Source organism: Oncorhynchus kisutch, linkage group LG4, assembly GCF_002021735.2.
Source record: "Oncorhynchus kisutch isolate 150728-3 linkage group LG4, Okis_V2, whole genome shotgun sequence".
Taxonomy (NCBI): domain Eukaryota; kingdom Metazoa; phylum Chordata; class Actinopteri; order Salmoniformes; family Salmonidae; genus Oncorhynchus; species Oncorhynchus kisutch.
The window spans coordinates 28,028,898-28,050,839 of record NC_034177.2 but is presented as its reverse complement, the minus strand read 5'-3'; the positions used below and the strand labels follow the sequence as shown (position 1 = coordinate 28,050,839).

The 21,942-nt window shown below is 40.1% G+C and overlaps 1 protein-coding gene across 2 annotated transcripts in view; it reads left to right on the top strand.

The window, feature by feature from the left end:
• Window positions 1–21,942, top strand: part of hydin (HYDIN axonemal central pair apparatus protein) — a 67,219-nt gene that overhangs the window by 3,212 nt on the left and 42,065 nt on the right. For both annotated transcript variants that reach the window (XM_020480698.2, XM_031822757.1), the window contains exons 4-13: window positions 1,736–1,855; window positions 4,829–4,963; window positions 5,819–6,018; window positions 6,129–6,253; window positions 13,350–13,551; window positions 13,803–13,986; window positions 15,497–15,596; window positions 16,192–16,310; window positions 17,078–17,301; window positions 20,454–20,521. In XM_020480698.2, the coding sequence (XP_020336287.1) occupies window positions 1,736–1,855; window positions 4,829–4,963; window positions 5,819–6,018; window positions 6,129–6,253; window positions 13,350–13,551; window positions 13,803–13,986; window positions 15,497–15,596; window positions 16,192–16,310; window positions 17,078–17,301; window positions 20,454–20,521 (1,477 nt within the window). The remainder of the gene's footprint in view (window positions 1–1,735; window positions 1,856–4,828; window positions 4,964–5,818; window positions 6,019–6,128; window positions 6,254–13,349; window positions 13,552–13,802; window positions 13,987–15,496; window positions 15,597–16,191; window positions 16,311–17,077; window positions 17,302–20,453; window positions 20,522–21,942) is intronic.

The window sequence follows — 21,942 nt, the reverse complement described above, 5'->3', positions numbered from 1 at the left end:
GGTGATTCTACAATTTTTCTGAGCAAAAATAAATAAATTTCCAAAGTATTCCCACACATAGTAGAAAGATACAGTATATGTGATTGTATACAAATGTAAGCAAGGTTTGAAATTATTATGTTTTAGTCTAATATTATATATGTTTAGGCTCAGGGGTCACGTTAATGCAGAATTTAGTTTTTCACATAGAACAAAATATATAAAACGCATAAGAAATATCTTGCTGGCCTCCCGAGTGGCGCAGTGGTCTAAGGCACTGAATCGCAGTGCTAGCTGTGCCACTAGAGATTCTGGGTTTGAGTCAAGACTCTGTCGCAGCCGGCTGCGACCGGGAGACTCATGGGGCGGTGCACAATTGGCTCATCGTCATCCGGGTTAGGGGAGGGTTTGGCCGGCAGGGATGTCCTTGTCTCATCGCGCACTAGTGACTCCTGTGGCGGGCCGGGCGCAGTGCACACTGACACAGTCGCTAGGTGTACCGTGTTTCCTCTGACACATTGGTGTGGCTGGCTTCCGGGTTAAGTGGGCATTGTGTCAAGAAGCAGTGCAGTCTCTTGGTTGGGTTGTGTTTCGGAGGACGCACGGCTCACGACCTTCGGCTCTCCTGAGTCTGTACGGGAGTTGCAGCGATGAGACAAGACTGTAACTACCAATTGGGGAGAAAAAGTGGTAAAAGAAGGGGGGGAAAATGAATATCTTGAAGCGTTTTGTGAAGGCAGATCTAAAATGCTTCTTATTGTAATTTCTGCTCGTCATCAGACCAACGTTAATTTTTTTCCACTCTGATGAGAATTCATGAACAGGCATTCTATGAGCAGATGTGTAGCTACCTTTCTCCTGTACTTTTGGTGCAAGATTAACTTTCAGCAAAACATTAGGAAATGTAGCTGGCTACATTAATTCTAAGATAAACATTAGAAATATGATGGCCATGCAACGTTTTTGCAAAAAATACCTTGCTTTTTCATTGTAAGCTCATTTACTTGTGTGGCTGCTAGCCGAATAGCATTGCACTTCTGTTATCATCTGATGAAAATGAAGATATTGTCTGTCGAATGTGTTGTACTAATATATTTTTTGTGAAGGAAAACCATAGTTGCATGCCACGATCACTCAATTGTTTTTTCTGTGAAGGAAAACCATAGTTGCATGCCACGATCACTCGATTGAAGGAACAAATCGTATAAAGCATCTGCTCTCTGCACCTCTCTCTCTCTCTCTCTTTGCCCCTTTCTACCTCCAGCGTTTTCTTGCCTCTGTAATACTAATGTTAGTTAATATAATTATTTTCCAAAGCTTGTCCTTAAATCAGAGCCCATCTTCTGAAATTGTATACAAAATTAAGTCAAATAGGATGAAGGGGGTTCAAATCAAGGCATTCTCTTTTTCACTTACAAGCTGGCCGATTGTGTGGAGTATATTTCCACAGTTGCAGAATACAGAATGTATCATCATTATGAGATGAAGGTCATTTTGACAGAATTGATATTAAGTTTATGAACCAGGCCTGTTATCAGCCTTCCCTTAGTCAGCATTGTCTGATGTGACCTTCTACTGTAGTAGTAGAGACCATCTAATGTAACTTAAACAATTGCAATTGTCTACAGTTATTATGTAATATTATTTTGTAATATGTGTGTTACTAAAGGCACAATGTGGCTTGCTCAAAAAAGTATGTTATTGTTCCTACCCTAAGAATCCTGTCTTTTTTACTTTTCCTCTGTGCTGTTCTCAGTTCTCTACCATTGATGTGGACCAGGCCATGTTCCAGCCATACCCCTCGGAGATTGTGTTCCAGAATTATACGCCCTCAGAGACCTATGAGATTTCACTGATTCTCCGTAACAATGACAAGGTAGGGCAGGGCGGGTTTGGGTACCAGGGAAGCATGGAAGGTTGATGTGAGGCTGAGCGAGCAGCCATGTGGAGAGTGGGTAGTTCTGAATTCCCAGCGATAATTGTATGGAGTACGTTATTAGGACACAATGCCCACTGGTCATTAGTTACAACCCCATATGAGCCACACCAATATGTGATTGGATTCTCCATTAAAAAGTGCTCCACTACAAACACTCAATAAACTGTAATTAATCAGATGAAAGGGCTGAATCATGCATGGACCTATCATTTAAATGGGCTCGATTACAGTTAGAAAATATGTCTCTCCTAAAACCCTGTCATGGTGTCAGAGATAAGTCAAGGAAATATATTGTTAGGCGTAGCCTATACATTTAATGCATAACCTACCTAGGATTTAGAAGAAATATCCAAATGTAACTGTCAGTCCATTATAAAAAGGTGTAAGTGCATGAAATCTGGAGAAGTTCTGTTTTCGACACATGAAAAGGCATAACAATCTTTTTACAACTCTAAAATGATTGATATGCTTTTAACTTGCCTCTCAGTTATGTTACCATTGATCAACGATGATGTTATGTCTCTTCTTTCACATGTTGATAATGCATTGTGGAAGTCACAGAGGTACAGTAATTTTACTATGTAATGCAATAGTAATTCCCAACATAATAAAATCTCTGGCCCAGCTATGTGCATTGTGCATTATTACCCTTTTTCTTATAGGCTACAGTGCATTATTACCCTTTTTCTTATAGGCTACAGTGCATTATTACCCTTTTTCTTATAGGCTACAGTGCATTATTACCCTTTTTCTTATAGGCTACAGTGCATTATTACCCCTTTTCTTATAGGCTACAGTGCATTATTACCATTTTTCTTATAGGCTACAGTGCATTATTACCATTTTTCTTATAGGCTACAGTGCATTATTACCCCTTTTCTTATAGGCTATAGTGCATTATTACCCCTTTTCTTATAGGCTATAGTGCATTATTACCCCTTTTCTTATAGGCTACAGTGCATTCGCAATATTCCTCACACAATAACATACCTCTCTTTCCCCTACACTCATCCTTTCAAATACCAACTGTTTCTACCGGTTTCATCCTTTCAGAACAGTGAAACTCATTAGTAACTACATTATGTGTTTTTTAATTAGGTATTTTTTTAGTTTGAACAAAAAGCATTGTGATGAAAGGATTATATAGTGTCAACTGATTTGGTAGTCTACAACCTACATATTTTCTCCCAACCATTTACCTTTCAGGGAGATGGGGTAGACATACTGTAATAAATATGTATATTAATTCCATGGAAAAACAACCTCTTTATTCAATTTATTCATGACCACAATGAAGCTGTAATGCATACAGTAGTTGGATTTAAAATGCAAGGAGAAAATATATGAAAGATTTAGCTTCGTAGTCAAATGTCTCACTTTCTCACTGCAGTCCCATGTTGATGGCAAATAGATAGGCCTAGAAAAAGTTATTGGCAGTATAGTCAAAGCCACAATTCCTCTTATTTATTGTCCATTTAAATCCTGTATTTCTAAATTTACTATGTTGCATGCCTGTCCAAACCCCAAACTCTTTTTTTAGGATGTATTGCATTTGGCTGATTTTTATATCAAACAGAAGTTACACAAGTGAACTTTTACATTGATGCATTTGGTGACGCACTGTTTTGTTCCAGTGTTAATTTCGTCAACAATAACTATGATGAAAAATATTTGTCAACAACCTATTTTTCCTCACGAAAACTAATGACGATAGCGAGACGAGACGCCATGAAAAACACAATAACTTTAGTAACAAATTCGTTTTCATTTTAGTTGACGAAAATGTGACGAGACTAGAATTCCACATGAGACTAATGGACATTCAATTAGACATTCATATTTTTTGTCCAATCATAAGCATTCATATCTTTGCAGAATATTTAATGCAATCCTCTCATTGGCAGAATTAACCGCTTTTCAGTCACACAGCTTCCATGCAGTCACTTCAGTCACTCAGAAATATTTTGAACTGATGCACAGCCAGCGAACCAGGACACTTTAATTGTAACTAACCTCAACTAAAAACTATAATGTTTACTCTCTTACTTTCATGTTGGCTATTTTCGCTTTGATCACATCACATGCTCCATTTTCCCATGTGTGCTGTTATTCATCTGTACTGCTGCTCTTGCAGTCGGCAAATACGAGTCACTGTTATTTAGCCCCATCCCAAGGTTATGATTGGGAGAAAAGAGCTGTACGCTTAAATTGTTTAACCTGTTGCCAAGGCTTTGTAGCCTATGGTAAGTCATGGCTGGCATTGGTTACTATCTTCCACAATAGCAATGTGCCAGCTATATGAGGGGATAGTAGGCCTCGTTGGACAAGGCTATCTTAATGTGCACATGATGGAAGTTACAAGTCAATTATTTAATGGAAAAAAAATGCACTGACGAATATTTGACAAAAATGACTGTGACTAAAACTACACTAAAATTGTCCTGAGTTTAAGTAGACTGATAATAACTAAAACTAAGAAGGATGAAATGACTAAAATGTGACTGAGACTAAAACTAAATCTAAAATAGCTGCCAAAGTGAACACAGTTCTGTACCTTAGTATGGTCTGCCAAACTGCCACCAGCTGTTGAAATATATTTATATTTAAAACAAAGGAAAGGAATATAATTTCTTATGTTCTTCTTGCAGTTATTTCTCTTAAATATGTTTGTTGTCTTTGAGCTTCTTTTGGGGCTTAGGAGAGTAGGGAGTAGGGATGTTGCAAAGAAAGTGGAGAGTTAGTCATTATGTCCCTCTCTCTCTTTCTCTCTTTTTCTTTATCTCTCTTTGTCTCTCTCTCTCTTTGTTTCACGTGCGTGCGTGCATGTGCATATGTGTGTGTGTGTGTGTGTGTGTGTGTGTGTGTGTGTGTGTGTGTGTGTGTGTGTGTGTGTGTCTTTCTGGTCTTTAGATCCCACGGCTGGTGAAGGTGGTGGAGGGAGACTCTCTGTATTTTAAAGTGGTCAGTCCAGTGGATGTGTGTAGCAAAGTGGCCCCAGGGATGGCGTCCACATTCAGTGTCCTCTTTACACCCCAGGAGAACAAGGTACTGTCAACACAAATCAAATAAAAATGATATGGCAACACACTTAACAAACAGTTGGAACACTGTAAAGTGCAATAAACTATTACTTTTTCTTTTAATGCTATGGATCAAAGCAAACAAGTGTTTCCAACTTTATTCCAATTTTATTCAGTCTGTTCATGAAATTTCCTCTTTCTGATTTCAAAAGAAAACAGCTTTCTTATGTTCTGAAAATTACTGAAAGGAATGTCGGCCTAGTTAAGAAACCAGTCTCATTCATTACCCTTGGTCTGAAGGAAAGATTTCAATGCTTCAGGTTTTCCTCTTCAGTAATGACAACACGGTGAAACATCAATGTCAAAGCTCATATTCCTTGTTAATGCGCCTCTGCACTGTAATTCTATCAGAGAGTGTGCTTTGATGAGCATGGGCATGACAGGGAATGTTTCCACCACCGCCTACTCTCACTCCATTAGCTGCCATTCTCCAGGCTCTAATATGGCCTGGTAATCTGCTTTGCTCTGCTTGCACATTAATACAGAGTGTAGTTGTTAGAGAGATTCAGGGGCCTTGGCAACATAATCAGGCCTGGAGCCAACTCATCTGTATGGAGACAATAGGGAGAGATGACTGTTTGGATGACAGACCCCTGAAAAAACAACATACTTGACAAGATGTGAACATTTGGAGCAGTAGTGCACCTTTGGTTATGCATGTGTTATAGTTCCAAGACATTGTTGATCAGGACATGTCCTTCATACACCACATGAGACAGAATCCAATAAGAAACTGATCAAAGTTGAATCTGAAGTCTACCTCTGTGCTGTCCTGTCCTTGTGAACTTCATAAAGTAATCTCTCCTCCCCCGTCTCCCAGGACTACATCCACAGGCTCATCTGTGTGACAGAGAGGGAGAGGTTTGAGGTTCCTATCCGGGCGATTGGGGCGCGGGCCATCCTAGACTTCCCTGACCACCTGCACTTCTCTCTGTGCCCTGTGAAATGCTCCTCACAGAAGACCCTGCTGGTGCGCAACATTGGCAACTGTGAGGCCAAGTTTCAGCTAAGCACACACAGGTGAGAGATGATCTATGATAGGAGTCTGTTCTAGCCTTTAGTCTGTTCTAGCCTAAGTACTCTATGCTAAACCAACCATTTCTACCTGTCCATGCCTTTGTTCTGTCAAGACCTTTTTCAGTGGAGCCCCCTCTTGGAACTATTGGAGTTGGAGAGAGCATGCAGGTGACAGTTGACTTTCTACCCAAGACTGCAGGAGACCACAGCCAGGATCTGTTTCTTCACTACCATACAGGTGCAAGACCATAACTATAAAGCAGCAGGTACAGGTCTGGCTAGACAAGATTCAGTGTCCTTGGAGCTTTATGGTCACCATTATACAGATGGTACACATGCATCTATACTCTACAATCATCTACATCCAAAATTCCCCCCACAAAGGACAACCCATATACAATATACCCCCAGTGTATAAAACATTTGGAACACCTTCCTAATATTGAGATGCACCCTCCCCTTTTGCCCTCAGAACATCCTCAATTAGTTGGGAAATGGACTCTACAAGGTGTCAAAAGAATTCCACAGGGATGATGGCCCATGTTGACTCCAATGCTTCCCACAGTTGTGTCAAGATGGCTGGATGTCCTTTGGGTGGTGGACGTTTCTTGATACACACGGGATACTGTTGAGCATGAAAATCCCATCAGCGTTGCAGTTCTTGACAAACCGGTGCACCTGGCACCTACTACCATACCCTGTTCAAAGACAGAAATCTTTTGTCTTGCCCATTCAACCTCTGAATGGAACACATACACAATCCATGTCTCAATTGTTTCAAGGCTTCAAAATGATTCTTTAACATGTCTCCTCCCCTTCATCTACACTGATTGAAGTGGATTTAACAAGTGACATCAATAAGGGATCGTAGTTTTCACCTGGATTCACCTGGTCATTCTATGTCATGGAAAGAGCAGGTGTTCCTAATGTTTTGTACACTCAGTGTACATGTCTCCCCAGAGTCCCCACCGATAGACCCACTCACTTTGCATTACGCGAGCACACAAGTACTTGCTCTACACCAGTAAGGTACTTCATAGAAACAGATGCATGCACACATTCACATTACATACATTTTTTTGCATAAGATAATCAACTACATCAAATGGAGTGGAACTAAAAGGATGAATCTGTTTAGCATACATTCACTGTGAACACAATAATAAAATATCCCCTTCGTAATGACCCTGCAGCAGGAATGGTAAAACAGTGTTAATCATTTCAGGGGCATTTATTCACAGTCTTTAATCTCTGCTCTTTCACACAGGTTGCACCTAGCGTATAGGGAAAACACCCTAATTAGCATATATCCTATTAACAGATGTATGAGTGTGGATGGCTGGGTGTGCTGGTGTTATCTGTTGCCTATAGCAGTGTCATCAGCCCAGTTAGAATGGACAGCCCCTGGAGACACGTCTGTCTTGTTTTGTTTGTGTGATTATACCAGCTAATGGTTTGAGATATTGATAGAACTCCATTGGAAACCCCAATATGTTTTCTTTTTGGAATGTAAGCAGATGTGCAATTATTTTTGGCTCAATTCAAGATCTTAAACTGTCCCACGTTTGTGATTGTGATGATGGGTAGTGCTGGCAAAGGGACCTTATAGGATTCCAAGGTGATTGCAGTGTTAAAGATTGATAAAAGTGTTTTTATGCTGTGGTGAAATCCAGATTTGATGGAGGATTTAGAGTAGACCCCTTTATCACTTAATTATTTTGACAAGCCTATGGTAGAATTGCAAGTTAATAAAAGGTGAATTTGCAATGTTATGGAGAACTATATCTGTGTGAGATACAGTAAACCAATTAAGAGCCAGAGGAGTATTTGAGTGTGTGTGTGTGCATGTTTATCTGTGTGCTTGTGTGCGTGTGCATCCATGCGTGCATGCGTGTTTGTGTGCGTGTAAACGCATGTGTGTGTGTTTGGCTCAGGTGGTGCTTGGTGGTCTGCTGTCTCACTACATACACACACAGGTCTAGTGAAGGGCAGCAGCATTAACATTTTATAATGTGCTCTACTCTAAAAAGACCACTCACTGTAAGCCCATCAGGGTTGTATCATTTTTAATTCAGCACCTTTCCCTGTCTCCTTCTCATGTATGCATCAGATGAAGCTGCTCTGGAAGTTACCCTCTGGAACCAGTGAACGCAGCAAATCATGAGTATCTTATCAAGTAGTACTGTACATTTTTGACCCATGAACATGTCATTTCAAACATGGTCAAATTTTTGCAGGGGTGGTTAAGCAGTGATTCTACTGCACATACAGTGTCCATCTATTCTAATCAATCCATCTATTGGTGTATTAATTTGCCCTTTAGTAGCCTTCATCTAGGACACATTTACATATTGTATATTTTATTGGATAGTAGCCGAAGCGTGACAGAATAGAATTATATATATTTTATACACTGCCAATTGAACGCAAACAGATATAGTATCTGACAAAAACAGAATAATTTCAAACCTTGATTACATTGGGATACGATCACATACTGTATGCCTCTCTATTTATGCTTGGCAATACTTGTTTTAGTATCCTTAACTCCAAATCCCTAACTCCTAACTCCTTACCCTAAACCTAACCACTAACCACTAACCATAATTCTAACCCTAATCCTAATTGTATCCCTAACCATAAACCTAACCCCTTAGCTCTGCTCACCCTCTCCTCACCAGCAGCACTCCAGCAGAATCTTCAGAATTTTTTCAAGAGCTGTTCACTGAGGGCTCAAGTCTCCTGTCAAATACAGCATGGGCAATCAAAGGGAGAACTTCTAACAGCAGTATCGGCTGAGGTTAAAATGTCCTCTGCGTAGCCTGGAAACTGATGGCCGTGCAGAATTAATCTCTTGAGGAAATTAGATGATGAAAGCATGATATTGGCTCGACCAGTGGGGGAGAAAGGCACATTTTTCTTGCCCATCAACCGTTGTCATAGTATCAGGATCTCAGCGATAATTATGGTCCCTCCATTTTCCCCTATTTTCTATTCTTTATTTTTTGTAGGACACATCTTACAGCTTTATTGCACATGACAGGCTTGTCGTCATTAATATGTGCTGGTTTTAAGTGTATCTTTGCTTTGGTGATGCTGCTAATCATCTACGGTTCCTCCTGAGACAACATTAGGTTCTTTAACTGGGCAGCAACTACCGTAGTGAGCATGCTCACCCACCTTGCGTTGTCCCTTGGTCCCAAAAGAGTGCCGTTCACCGAGATATCACAGTCACACCACTGTAATAGGTCTACTTGATGTTCCACAAGAGAAATCGGTGGATAAAAGGAAAAGTGGATAGATTTATGAGGTTGTGACATTGATATTCATGTCTTAAAGAAAAAGCTTATTTCCCTGGATTTTGTACTTCATCTTACTTTGATGAAGACTTATTTACTTTGACTTTATCTGCAACACCAATTTAAGAGGCATACTGTCAAGCCAATCCTTTATAGTAAGGTCTTTGAAGTGATTTTGTTATAATGTGATTCTTGTACAGTACTGTATAGCCTAATCCACATCCCTAATAAAGGATGTATGGTTCCAGGAGGCCTATATAATGGTTTATGTGCATCTATCTTTCTTTGACTAATCTTTTGAAGAGGTAGAGTACTGTATACATACTTATTTGATAGAGACCGACTGTTTTCCAGCATTGGACTTACTGTAGTACCAGGCTAGCCTGGGTACCAGTCTTTTTATCTAACACTCCTTGCCACTCCTGTCATTTGCCAAAGAGACTGCAGGGTGGTGACCAATAACACAATGGTCACTCTGACAGAGCTCCAGAGTTCCTCTGTGGAGATGGGAGAACCTTCCAGAAGGACAACCATCTCAGCAGCACTCCACCAATCAGGCCTTTGTGGTGGAGTGGCCAGACAGAAGCCACTCCTCAGTAAAAGGCACACGACAGCCCGCTTGGAGTTTTCCAAAAGGCACCTGTAGACTATCGGACCATGAGAAAAAATGTTTCTACTCTTTAGCCTGATTGCCAAGCGTCACATCTGGAGGAAACCTGGCACCATCCCTACGGTGAAGCATGGTTGTAGCAGCATCATGCTGTGGGGATATTTTTCAGTGGCAGGGACTGGAAGACTAGTAAGGATCAGAGCAACGGAGCAAAGTAAAGAGAGATCCTTGATGAAAACCTGCTCCAGAGCGCTCAGGACCTCATACTGGGGCGAAGGTTCACCTTCCAACAGGACAACGACCCTAAGCACACAGCCAAGACAACGCAGTAGTAGTCTCTGAATTTCCTTGAGTGGCCCAGCGCAAAGCCCGGACTTGAACCCGATCGAACATTTCTTGAGAGACCGAAAATAACTGTGCAGCGGTGCTCCCCATCCAACCTGACAGAGCTTGAGATGTCCTGCATAGAAGAATGGGAGAAACTGCACAAATACAGGTGCTCCAAGCTTGTAGCGTCTATATATACGTATACACTACCGGTCAACAGTTTTAGAACATGTAACGGCATTCCTCCTTCTCTTCTGAGGAGGAGAAGCGAGAAGGATCGGAGGACCAATGCGCAGCATGGTAAGTGTCCATAAAGTTTTATTTTAGGATATAAACTGAACACTATGAAAATACAAAACAATAAACGTGAACATGAACAAATCCGAAACAGTACTGTGTGGCAACAAATACACACACGGAAAACAAACACCCACAAACCAAAAGTGAAACCCAGGCTACCTAAGTATGATTCTCAATCAGAGACAACTAACGACACCTGCCTCTGATTGAGAACCATACTAGGCTGAAAAACCCCAACATAGAACAATACACATAGACTGCCCACCCCAACTCACGCCCTGACCATACTAAATAAAGACAAAACAAAGGAAATAAAGGTCAGAACGTGACAGAACATCTACTCATTCAAGTGTTTTTCTTTATTTGTACTATTTTCTACATTGTGTATATAGTGTAATGTATATACAGTGTATTTGCATAAACATTGTGATTGGATGATAGGTTATCAAATCAGGATCACATACTCTGATATCCTAGAACTCATTAAAGATAGAATGTTATTTGAAGATTGCCGGAAGGCCAGTCTATTTCGCAATGACAAGGAGTGGCAAGGAGTATAATTTTAGCTAAAGAGACTGGTACCCAGACTACCCAGTATCAAGCTACTTGAAAGAAAAGAAAGAAAAGAAAGAAAAAAAAATATGAAGAAGAAGGCCTGAAAGAAAAAGGAAAAAAATATTTAAAATGTTGTTTGTATGTATGTGCTGGGCTTCATGGATTGTTAATTTATATGTTTTGGGCTTTAGTTGAGATTATTCTTGACGGAGTCAGGCATATTTGTCCTGGCCTCAATTGTTCCTTGACTAGCATTAATTCTCGCTGTCTATAATTCAAACCTTTTAACTTTTAATAGTAACTGTATCTACTGGCAAATTGAGAGAGAGTGGGGTGATTGCCCTCTAAGGACCAACATCTTTTTTTTGCAGCAGCAGTTCTGCCTGCCAGCAGTAATCATCTCTGATTGACTGAGAGATTTAAGAAGCTATCATCGTTAATTAACATAGTAGATGCAACGCATTAAATATTTACATTTGCACTTCGTAATGAATTTTGTAACTTTGTCCCGGAAGCATTTAACTGCAGGGCACGTCCACATCATATGAAGGAATGTGCCCATCTGATTTAGGGGAGTGAACAGTTGGGAGTTTGGGCCAATTTCATCCAACACTTTTCCTTGGTTTTACAGTCTGTGAACAAAACAAAGTTGATTGTTCGGATTACAGGATGCCAAAGTTATATTTTTCCATATTTTGTTCCACTTAAAGGGATGTTCAGATTCATTTAGCTCTGTGGCCCATACTTTTTTAATGGCTAGCTCAGAATATGAGCTTTCCAAAAGTTGTTTATATATTATAGAGATCAGTCCTTTTGGGAGCCCAGATCATTTATTTATAAATCCCAACATTGGATGGTTTGGTAGTTGGGTTTCCCAAGGGAATCCATATGCCAGCATAGCTGTTAATGTGTACTGTCCATGATATCGGCAAGGGTAAGGATTCCAAATTTGGACCACTGGGGGGATGGAAAAGGCTGCCCTCCAGATCGCAAGGCATGCCATTTTGATTCCCAGTTACATTGTTTTTCAATTTTGCGCCACATAAAAATTGTGTGAGCAATAACAGGACCAAAGCGTAGTTTACATTGTTTAAGGGATATACAGTATCAGTGTAGACCACCTCTTCCACGGGAATAAGATACACAATTTTTCTCTATATACTCAGCCAGAGAGTGGAAAAATCCTGTCTAAAGCAAATTAGGATGGGACAAAATGCTAGTTCCTGGAAATACAATTTAAGGTTTGGTACAAATAGTCCTCCTACATCTCTCCCTCATTGTAAGTTTTTATCCAGGGTCACTTACCTTGCCATATATATAACCATATGTATTTCGAAACCACACTATGGATTTATCCCTATAGCCAGAAAGGGGAGACAAGGGAAGCATAGAACTACAGAAATTAATCTGTGGCAATATATTCATTTTAAAAATAGATATTCTGCCTTCTTCTGAGGTCAGATTGAATTGATTTAAGCATTCTGTAAAAGTTTTGATGAAAATACGAATAATAACTATACTGTTGTGGAAAAATTGTTAGAATAATACACCTTATTGGGTAATGATCCACAGCGTCACATTGTGTTTACTTGTGGTGTATTACTCTGAATTTAACATTAACCATGTTTTTGCTTAATGAAGTTTGATGGCTGCCTGGTGCTTACTGCCTGTTTAGAACTCAGGATGCAATTTGAATACCAGCCTATTTAATTTTGTGTTAAATCTTTGCTCGGTTCACTCATTAGGGTCAGGTCAGGATCTCTTCTAAAGCACCATGACTCTGCTTTGAATGTAACCAAACTAGCCAAACAAAAAGCTAGAGGTATTTACATATTCCACATGCTGATTTATGCAATGATTTTGCATTGTATTTTCTTTTTCATTCTGTTGGCTGCTCCGGTGGGAACCATGTGACTTGTGCTAATGTCACTGAGTCCCAGAGAGACTTTGTTATTGTTGTGGATGGCTCAGACAGTATAGTCTACATGTCATGCTAATCCAACAGCGCCATCTCCATGACCAATTATGAAGCACTGACCAATAGTAGCACGCTGACTAGGCTATAGCATCACATTTTGGGGCTTTGCCATAAAGTCCTGAAAAATAAAATAAATAAATGGAAAAGCCTGTATTTTAGAACTACCCACATGTACTTTTGACTTTCTATAAATATATTGGACAGCTACAGTGCTCTTGAATAATTCAGTTGCTGTTTGTGTCTGGGCTTTGTTGTTTCTCCTAAGGGGAGGATGTTGGCATCAGTCTGTATGGAGCGTCTGCAGACGTGAATGTGAGGCTGGACAGGAACTCTGTCATAGTGGAGAAAACCTACATCTCCATGGCCAACCAACGTTCAGTCTCCATAGTGAACAGGAGTGATACTCTAGTCCACTACCAGTGGAAGAGCTTGGCCACTAAAGAGGAGGAAGAGCAGCAGAAGCTAAGGTGGGATGTCTGTTCATGCTCATCTTCATGATGTACATAATATAAACATGATCAATACATCAACAGACATTGATTTCCTGTAAACAAACATCTGAAGTGACCCTTGGCTAATGGATCATCGTAAAAATTTGAGTATCAGTCCACATCAATGCTGTTTTATGTAGCCTGTTCAGATGCTCCTCTGTTCCCCATCCCCCACCTCATCCCCATACTCTCTCTCTCTCTCTGTGTGTATCTCTGCTCTGCTCTAGGTTCTGTTCCGAAATGCAGCGGGAGGAGGAGGATGACATGGAACAGTTCCTGACAGAGTGTGACGCAGACCCCACTCTACGTGACCGTCTCTCCCTGCTCTCACGCACCTTCCAGGACCGACGCAGGCAGCTGAAGGAGGAACACCTGTCCTTCTCAGACAACTACATCACAGTGGAACCTCTGGTGTGTGATGTAGAGTGGGGGTGGAGGGAGGGGAATTTACTGTGTACTGATAGCAAATGTTTTGATATACACTGTAGAGTCCAATTTTCCTGTCATACAGGACTTTGTGCACAAACAAAAGAGGAGTTACATGATATAATCACTCCTGGTGATCCTCCTCTAGGAAACCTACAGTATGTTTTGAGTCACGAAGTGCAGTGCATTGAAGGTACAGTTTTCTCAAATATCATCATATTTTCTTATACAGCAGTAGCCATGCCAACTTGCATGCCAAAATCCTCAGTAATCATTGGTTTGCATTGGAATGCCTAAGGAAACTTGATACACTAAATTAATGGATGCACTTTATTACACCACACCCTGTACTAGTATTCTGTACCAACTACTATAACCCAGTGTGGTGTCTGCTCACACCTCCAGCCTCAGGTGACAGTGACAGATCTGGCTCTGTGGATTACTCAGCTGTGGTGGAAGACAAACCACAGCCTTTAAAGCACATTTAAAATGCTCTGCTTATAATTCTGCCACCTAGCAGTGAGTCACTGCTCCACAGCAGCTATAGAAGTCCCATGAATATTCCTATATTTCATTTCATATTCTTCAACCCCATTTGTGTTTGTGGCAATGCACTTATGAGGGGCCATGTGTTCTTGTGTGCGTGAGAAGTATCAGTGTTCCCAAACACTGTGGGAGACTGCCTGCTGAGTCAGAGGCATGGCCACGTGGATCTAATTAGCCTCTAACCTGATTTCACCTGCTGTCTCGGAGTCTGACCGATGGGCTGAGACGCCCCTGGGGAGACAGCCACTCATTCTCTCATCCATCCTGACGAAACCCAACTCGCCCTAGGCATCTGTTAAGCACACTAGGTCCTAAGGGAACTCTCACAATCATTTGACCTTGATGCCTCAATGTCAGAGAGATGGAAAACAGAGGGGAAAACAAACTCAACCCCCCCTACCCCAAAAAAATCAAGGCATCCAAAAAAGCATTGCTTTCCAGGGACAAACTCTGCACCCAAATATTCTGTAAAGCACCTTGAAGAGCTGTGCTCCATCAGCACAGAGTGAGGCCAGAACCCCACCGTTACCCTTAGGCAAACTTTTCCTTCTGCTCTTCAGAGCTCTGCTGATTATGATTGCATTAGTGTCTTTCTAACTAATAAGTACTACATCCATTAGCACTCGGCTGCTTTTATTTTCCACTTGATGACTTTATCTATTTGACAGACACTATCATTTAGACAGAAGCTTTATACATATCTTTCATCAGCGTTGAGTTGTCTTTGCTCTTGCATAATCACAAGTGTATAAGGGGAAGTATTATAATATATCATTTTTAATTATATATCAAAAGTATATAATTTAGCTACTCTACACTGTCTTGACACATTTGACACATGATGGACTGTACCACTTTCTCCTCCAGCAGGATTTCAGTAATCGTGTTGCTACTGTAAGATGCACATTGTTTAAAGTTGCCTCATCTGTTGCCTTTGTGTTACCTGCAGGAGGGGGACATTTGGCCAAACACCACCTCAGAGGTCAACATAATTTTCAAACCACAGGAGGCAAAGATTTATCAACAGACGGTCTATTGCGACATCACAGGTGAAGTTTGATGTCATTTGATCAGAGAGAGGGCTCATGTATTTACTACAGTATTAGCTAAGTTGTGTATGATGTTACAAACAGAAGTTTGATGAACAGAAATAAAATGGTGCATTGATGAGAAAGCCCCACCTTGGATTTGATCAAAAGTGACAAGGCCTGAAAATGTATTATATTTATGCATTTTGTAAAAGGTGTTTTCTGGTATTATAGTCAAATCATATAGCCTACAAAGCCATAAGGCAAAAAACATGTGTTAGTTCACAATTTTAATTCTATCATCTCATACTGACAAAGCAGTTGTTGGTTGATTTGCATTTGGTATCCATCTATATTTCCGGTGCCGGAGGTCAGATTTCCATTAATTTCCATGACTGACAGAGTTTCATGGGCAGGTGGTGACCTCAATAACACAAGTCATAGAGAGTTGATTTTTGCCTAAAGGGCAATGTACAGTATGTCTAGATGTTTTCATTACACACCTGTGTTCTGCAGATGTGCTTGATTCATGCTCATTTGTTTACATATATTCAGTTTGTTTATTTAATTCCGTCTTTGTATTCTCTGCCTTTGTGCTCTTCGTTATCCACATTAGGCCGTGAGTCTCGCCTACCACTACGGATAAAGGGGGAGGGGTTAGGCCCCAAACTACAATTCAACTTTGACCTCCTTGACATGGGTACCATCTTTATTGGCTCCAAACACAGCTATGAGGTACTTAACCTTAGTTAGGAGATGTACTAACAATATTAAACAAAGCTAAGACACAAATATTTCTACACTTACACTGAATGAGAGTTACAGAGTTTTGTTTTACACCTTTGTTCCAGATTATCAGCCCTCCCAACAAATGATACTCATAATGTGCAAGGTCCCAGCTGTTAGAGGTGCAGAAGAGTTAGACAGGAAATAGAGATGTACTAGAAATAACAGCACTGTGATTATCCCCTGTAATAAGATGTGTCTCACATGAAAATAAATCACATTGTTGCTGCTGGTAGTCTCCAGATACCCATACTTTTGAGTAATTGAGTAATTGAAGTATAATTGTTATAACTGTTAGTCTTATAATAGAACAGTACATGGCAGGCTCTCTATGAATTCACTGTTAGATTAATTATTTAAGGTGTGACTACCCAGTCAGCCCCTTTTGTTTTTAGGGCATTCATGGCAGCCTTGCTGTAAAACACTGTGATACTGGTTCCCACAGAACAAGACTGTTGGATCATGTTTGTTAGCGTATTGCTAGCTTTCCAAAGCCAGCAAAAAAGTATAGATAAGACCATGGAATATACACTGCAGTCACAATACACATTAATTCTGATTAGGCTAAATAAAAAAGTGAGAATATGAACACACAGAAAACAGTGCTTGGTTAATCAAATTCTACATTTACATAGTTAGGTTTTCCCTACAAATGTCCCCTCGCCCTGTTTAAACCTGATTTGACTCCACTATCCATCCATGCACTCTCTTCTCAGGTGCTTCTGTCTAATAATGGGCTCATCGAGGCCACCTTCAAGCTGGTGCCTCCCAGCTCAGGGTTTGGCCAGTGTTTCTCCTTCAACCCTACTGAGGGGATGGTTCCCGCTGGGGCCTGCCAAGCCATGGAGCTCTGCTTCTCCTCCAGCACCCTGGGGGTCTTCTCTGAGGAGTTCATCTTCACTGTGGGGGGAAACCCACAACCTATCAGCCTCACGTTTAGGTAACACTCGCCCTATCACCCCTCTCATCCATCCCAGCACAGTCCTCAACCTCTCCATCATTGTCTTGTTAGGGTCTGTACAGTACATCACCACTGCGGTATATAAAGCATTGGCGAGCATGTCCAGACACATATATCACCCCATACCACAGCAGCTGGGTGATTCTCAGCAAACCAGTTTTAAACATGTCTGTTACAAAACCATGAAGCATCTGCAAAAATCAAATGATCATTGGAAAGACTAAGATGTCTAGTGTTTGGCAAATTGTCTAATTTGAAATACATTTGACATTTTCGCCAGAATTTAGAAAATCTTCCCCCCAAATTCTCATTACCAACATTTGTCCGGATTAAATTCTCGGATAATTTTATACAATTTTACATAACTTATTTGAATAAAACAAAAAATATGTAACGCATAATAAACGAGGGGTTATGCATTATATGGAACATCATTAATGACGTGGAAGGTGTGTTCCACGACACGCTAATGGAGTAGAACTGACCTTCTACGGAGTTGCATTATTTTTCCATAGAACGCTTAGAGCCCCGAGTTGATTATCCCTTTTTTACAATGGCTATAATTGAACACATTTGCCGTTTGCCGGTAGAAATGTGTTCAACATCCACTGATGTAGCTAGCAAGTTTACTAGATAGCTACAGTAGATTCCAAGGTAACCAAACAAACAGACTTGGTTTACCAAACCATCAGTCCTAGCTTGCCACGATAAAAATCGAATTCAACAATGCCAATAACGTTTTCAATTAGACTTTTTCTGTCTCCTATTACTTGCAGATTAAGCTAAGGTCCTCTCATTACCGAAACACAAATGTCTCATTACCGTGTCATTTTTCAGGCCGTTTCGGTAATGAGAACCTTAATTTCTGTATTAATTATATGCTAATTGTAATGTATAGTCAATGGGTGTGCTGTGCTGGTAACTTTATTTATTTACTAGGACCACTAATACCTACTGTATAGATTTTTTATAAAACAACAGTTATTTGACAGATTGTGACTATTTGCCACAATCTGCAATTTGTGTTTCAGCAAAGAGTTACTCCACTACTTAAAGGAGGATATCCCCCATTGTTACATGTGTACCTGTTTTCACACTTAAGTACACTGAGTGTACAAACATGAGGAACACCTACCTAATATTGAGTTGCACTCCCTTTTACCCTCAGAACAGCCTCAATTTGTTGGGGCATGGACTCTACAAAAGTGTTCTACAGGGATGCTGGCCCATGTTGACTCCAATGCTTCCCACAGTTGTGTCAAGTTGGCTAGATGTCCTTTGGGTGGTGGACCATTCTTGATACACACAGGACACTGTTGAGTGTGAAAAACCCAGCAGCATAGGAGTTTTTGGCACACTCAAACCAGTGCGCCTGGCACCTACTACCATACCCCGTTCAAAGGCACTTAAATATTTTGTCTTGCCCATTCACCCCCTGAATGGCACACATACACAATCCATGTATCAATTGTCTCAAGGCTTAAAAATCATTCTTTAACCTTTCTCCTCCCCTTCATCTACACTAATTGAAGTGGATTTATCAATAAGGGATCATACCTTTCACCTGGATTCACCTGGTCAGTCTAGGTCATGGAAAGAGCAGGTGTTCCTAATGTTTTGTACACTCAGTGTATTTTTAATTTTAATTTATTTAACTATGCAAGTCAGTTAAGAACAAATTCTTATTTTACAATGACGGCCTACCCCGGCCAAATCCCCCCCCTAACCCAGACAACGCTGGGCCTATTGTGCATCTCCCTATGGCGGCCCCCGATCACAGCCGGTTGTGATACAACCCACGATTGAACCAGGGTCTGTAGTGACGCCTCTAGCACTGAGATGCAGTGCCTTAGAGTGCTGCTCCACTCGGGAGCCTAAAAATACTGTTGTTGCTTGATGTCCCAAGAAAAATGTTGGTTCATATCGCACGTATTTACAGTAGGTACTTTATAGGCATATTGTGTTATGCTTTTTGCCCATAGGAACCCATTCAATCCAGAAATATATATACAATTCTTTACAACCATAAATATCCACGTACTAATACACCAATATTACCTGTAAAGACCTTGGATATTTTTTTTTGTCACTTTTAGTCTACTTTTGACTTTTGAAAATACTGTACGTGCATGTACTTACATTACTTATACTGAAATAAGGGGTATTTTAGTCAATTGCATTAAGATCAGTGATTTTAGTATCATGCAAGTCATTTGGGATTAACAAATGGCACACTTTGATGATTTGTTGGCTTACTGAATCTGATAGAGATCAGTCAAATTTTGCTAAACGATGCAACACTCATTATCAAAACATGTAGTCTCATCTCCGAAACCTGCTTATCATTACCGTAATGCACCAATATTTAGGAAATATAAAGAAATATTGTACTTTAATTGAGCAATTTTGGCTTAAATCGGATTGTGTGATTTTTGTTCTTTATCCAAATATGTGTGCATAAATAAAATGCATAAATAACATGCATACATACACAAGTGATTATGACCAAAAAATATTCTAAAAAGGTTATGTGTTAAAGGTAATGAGATAAATTACAAAGTAAATGTTAATAATTTATTGGTAAATATTTTTATTTTCAGAGTTATGTTTAACTTAGGTCTTTTCATTAGACTTTGAAAACTGTTGTGGTAATGAGAATTTTTGCATTGTTACGGTATTTGTGGAAATTGTGGTAAAATACATCATATCTGATCAAAAAACATAATAATAATAATAATAATTAAATAAATTACTACAGATCCTAATCTCAGTGATCCGAGAGGAAATTTCATGGAAAATCACAGTTTCATGAGAATGACCAAATTACCTACATTAATCCACCGAATGCTTCATCTCCTGAATGCTTGAATACTTGCTCTCCCTGACTTACATGTTTGATTAGTACATTTTCATACTCTAGGTTTGAGTAAGTGACTCCCTTAACGTTGTGTTTAAACTACAGAATTACCCTTCCACGCTGTCATCCAAGATATTGACTGATCTTGTTTTTTTCTTCAGTTGCTCTATACTTGCCCAACCCAGTGTAATTATTATGCATTACCCGGTGACCTTCATGCTTGCTGGTCAGCACAAATGTATTCTGCATTTCCTGTCTCTTTTATCTCTTGTAGGGGTTGCGTAATAGGCCCCACTTTTCACTTCAGCGTTTCAGAGCTCAACTTTGGGGATGTGTCCTTTGGTGAGTTAAGCTATGGTTTGTTTTTCATTAATCCTCATTGATGATGTCTGTTACTCACGCTAGATGCTTGTGTTAGGCTTGGGGGCAGATTTATCAAACAGTGCATTTGAGACACACTGATAATTCCTACTGCTTTGTATTTACAGTATAAAGCACAAGCATAACAATGAATGACAGATGCAAATAAACAACCATTACTGCAAGTCTACGAAATAGATGTAGCCCACAATATACACTGAGTGTACAAAACATTAGGAACACCTTCCTAATATTGAGTTGCACCTCCTTTTGCCCTCAGAACAGCTTCAATTCGTCAGTTATGGACTCTAAAAGGTGTCAAAAGCGTTCTACAGGTATGCTGGCCCATGCTGATGCCAATGCTTCCCACAGTTGTGTCAAATTAGCTGGATGTCCTTTGGATGGTAGACCATTCTTGATACACACAGGAAACTTTTGAGCGTGAAAAACCCAGCAGCGTAGTAGTTCTTGACACACTCAAACCGGTGTGCCTGGCACCTACTACCATACCCTGTTCAAAGGCATTTAAATATTTTGTCTTGCCCATTCACCTTCTGAATGGCACACATACACAGTCCATGACTCAATTGTCTCAAGACTTACAAATCCTTCTTTAACCTGTCTCCTCCCCTTCATTTACACTGATTGAAGTGGATTTAACATCAAAAAGGTGACATCAAAAAGGTATCAAAGCTTTCACCTGGATTCACCTGGTCAGTCTATGTCATGGAAAGAACAGGTGTCCCTAATATTTTGTACACTCAGTGTATAATTAAGCAATAAGGCCCGAGGGGGTGTGGTAGATGGCCAATATACCACGGCTAAGGGCTGTTCTTACACACGACGCAACGACACAGCCCTTAACTCTGGTATATTAGCCATATATCACACACCCTCGAGGTGCGTTATTGCTATTATAAACTGGTTACCAACGTAATTAGAACTGTAAAAATAAATGTTTTGTCATGCTTGTGGTATATGGTCTGATATACTACGGCTTTCAGCCAATCAGCATTCAAATCAAATCAAATCAAATTTTATTTGTCACATACACATGGTTAGCAGATGTTAATGCGAGTGTAGCAAAATGCTTGTGCTTCTAGTTCCGACAATGCAGTAATAACCAACAAGTAATCTAGCTAACAATTCCAAAACTACTACCTTATAGACACAAGTGTAAGGGGATATAGAATATGTACATAAAGATATATGAATGAGTGATGGTACATATCGGCATAGGCAAGATACAGTAGATGGTATTGAGTGCAGTATATACATATGAGATGAGTATGTAAACAAAGTGGCATAGTTAAAGTGGCTAGTGATACATGTATTACATAAGGATGCAGTAGATGATATAGAGTACAGTATATACGTATACATATGAGATGAATAATGTAGGG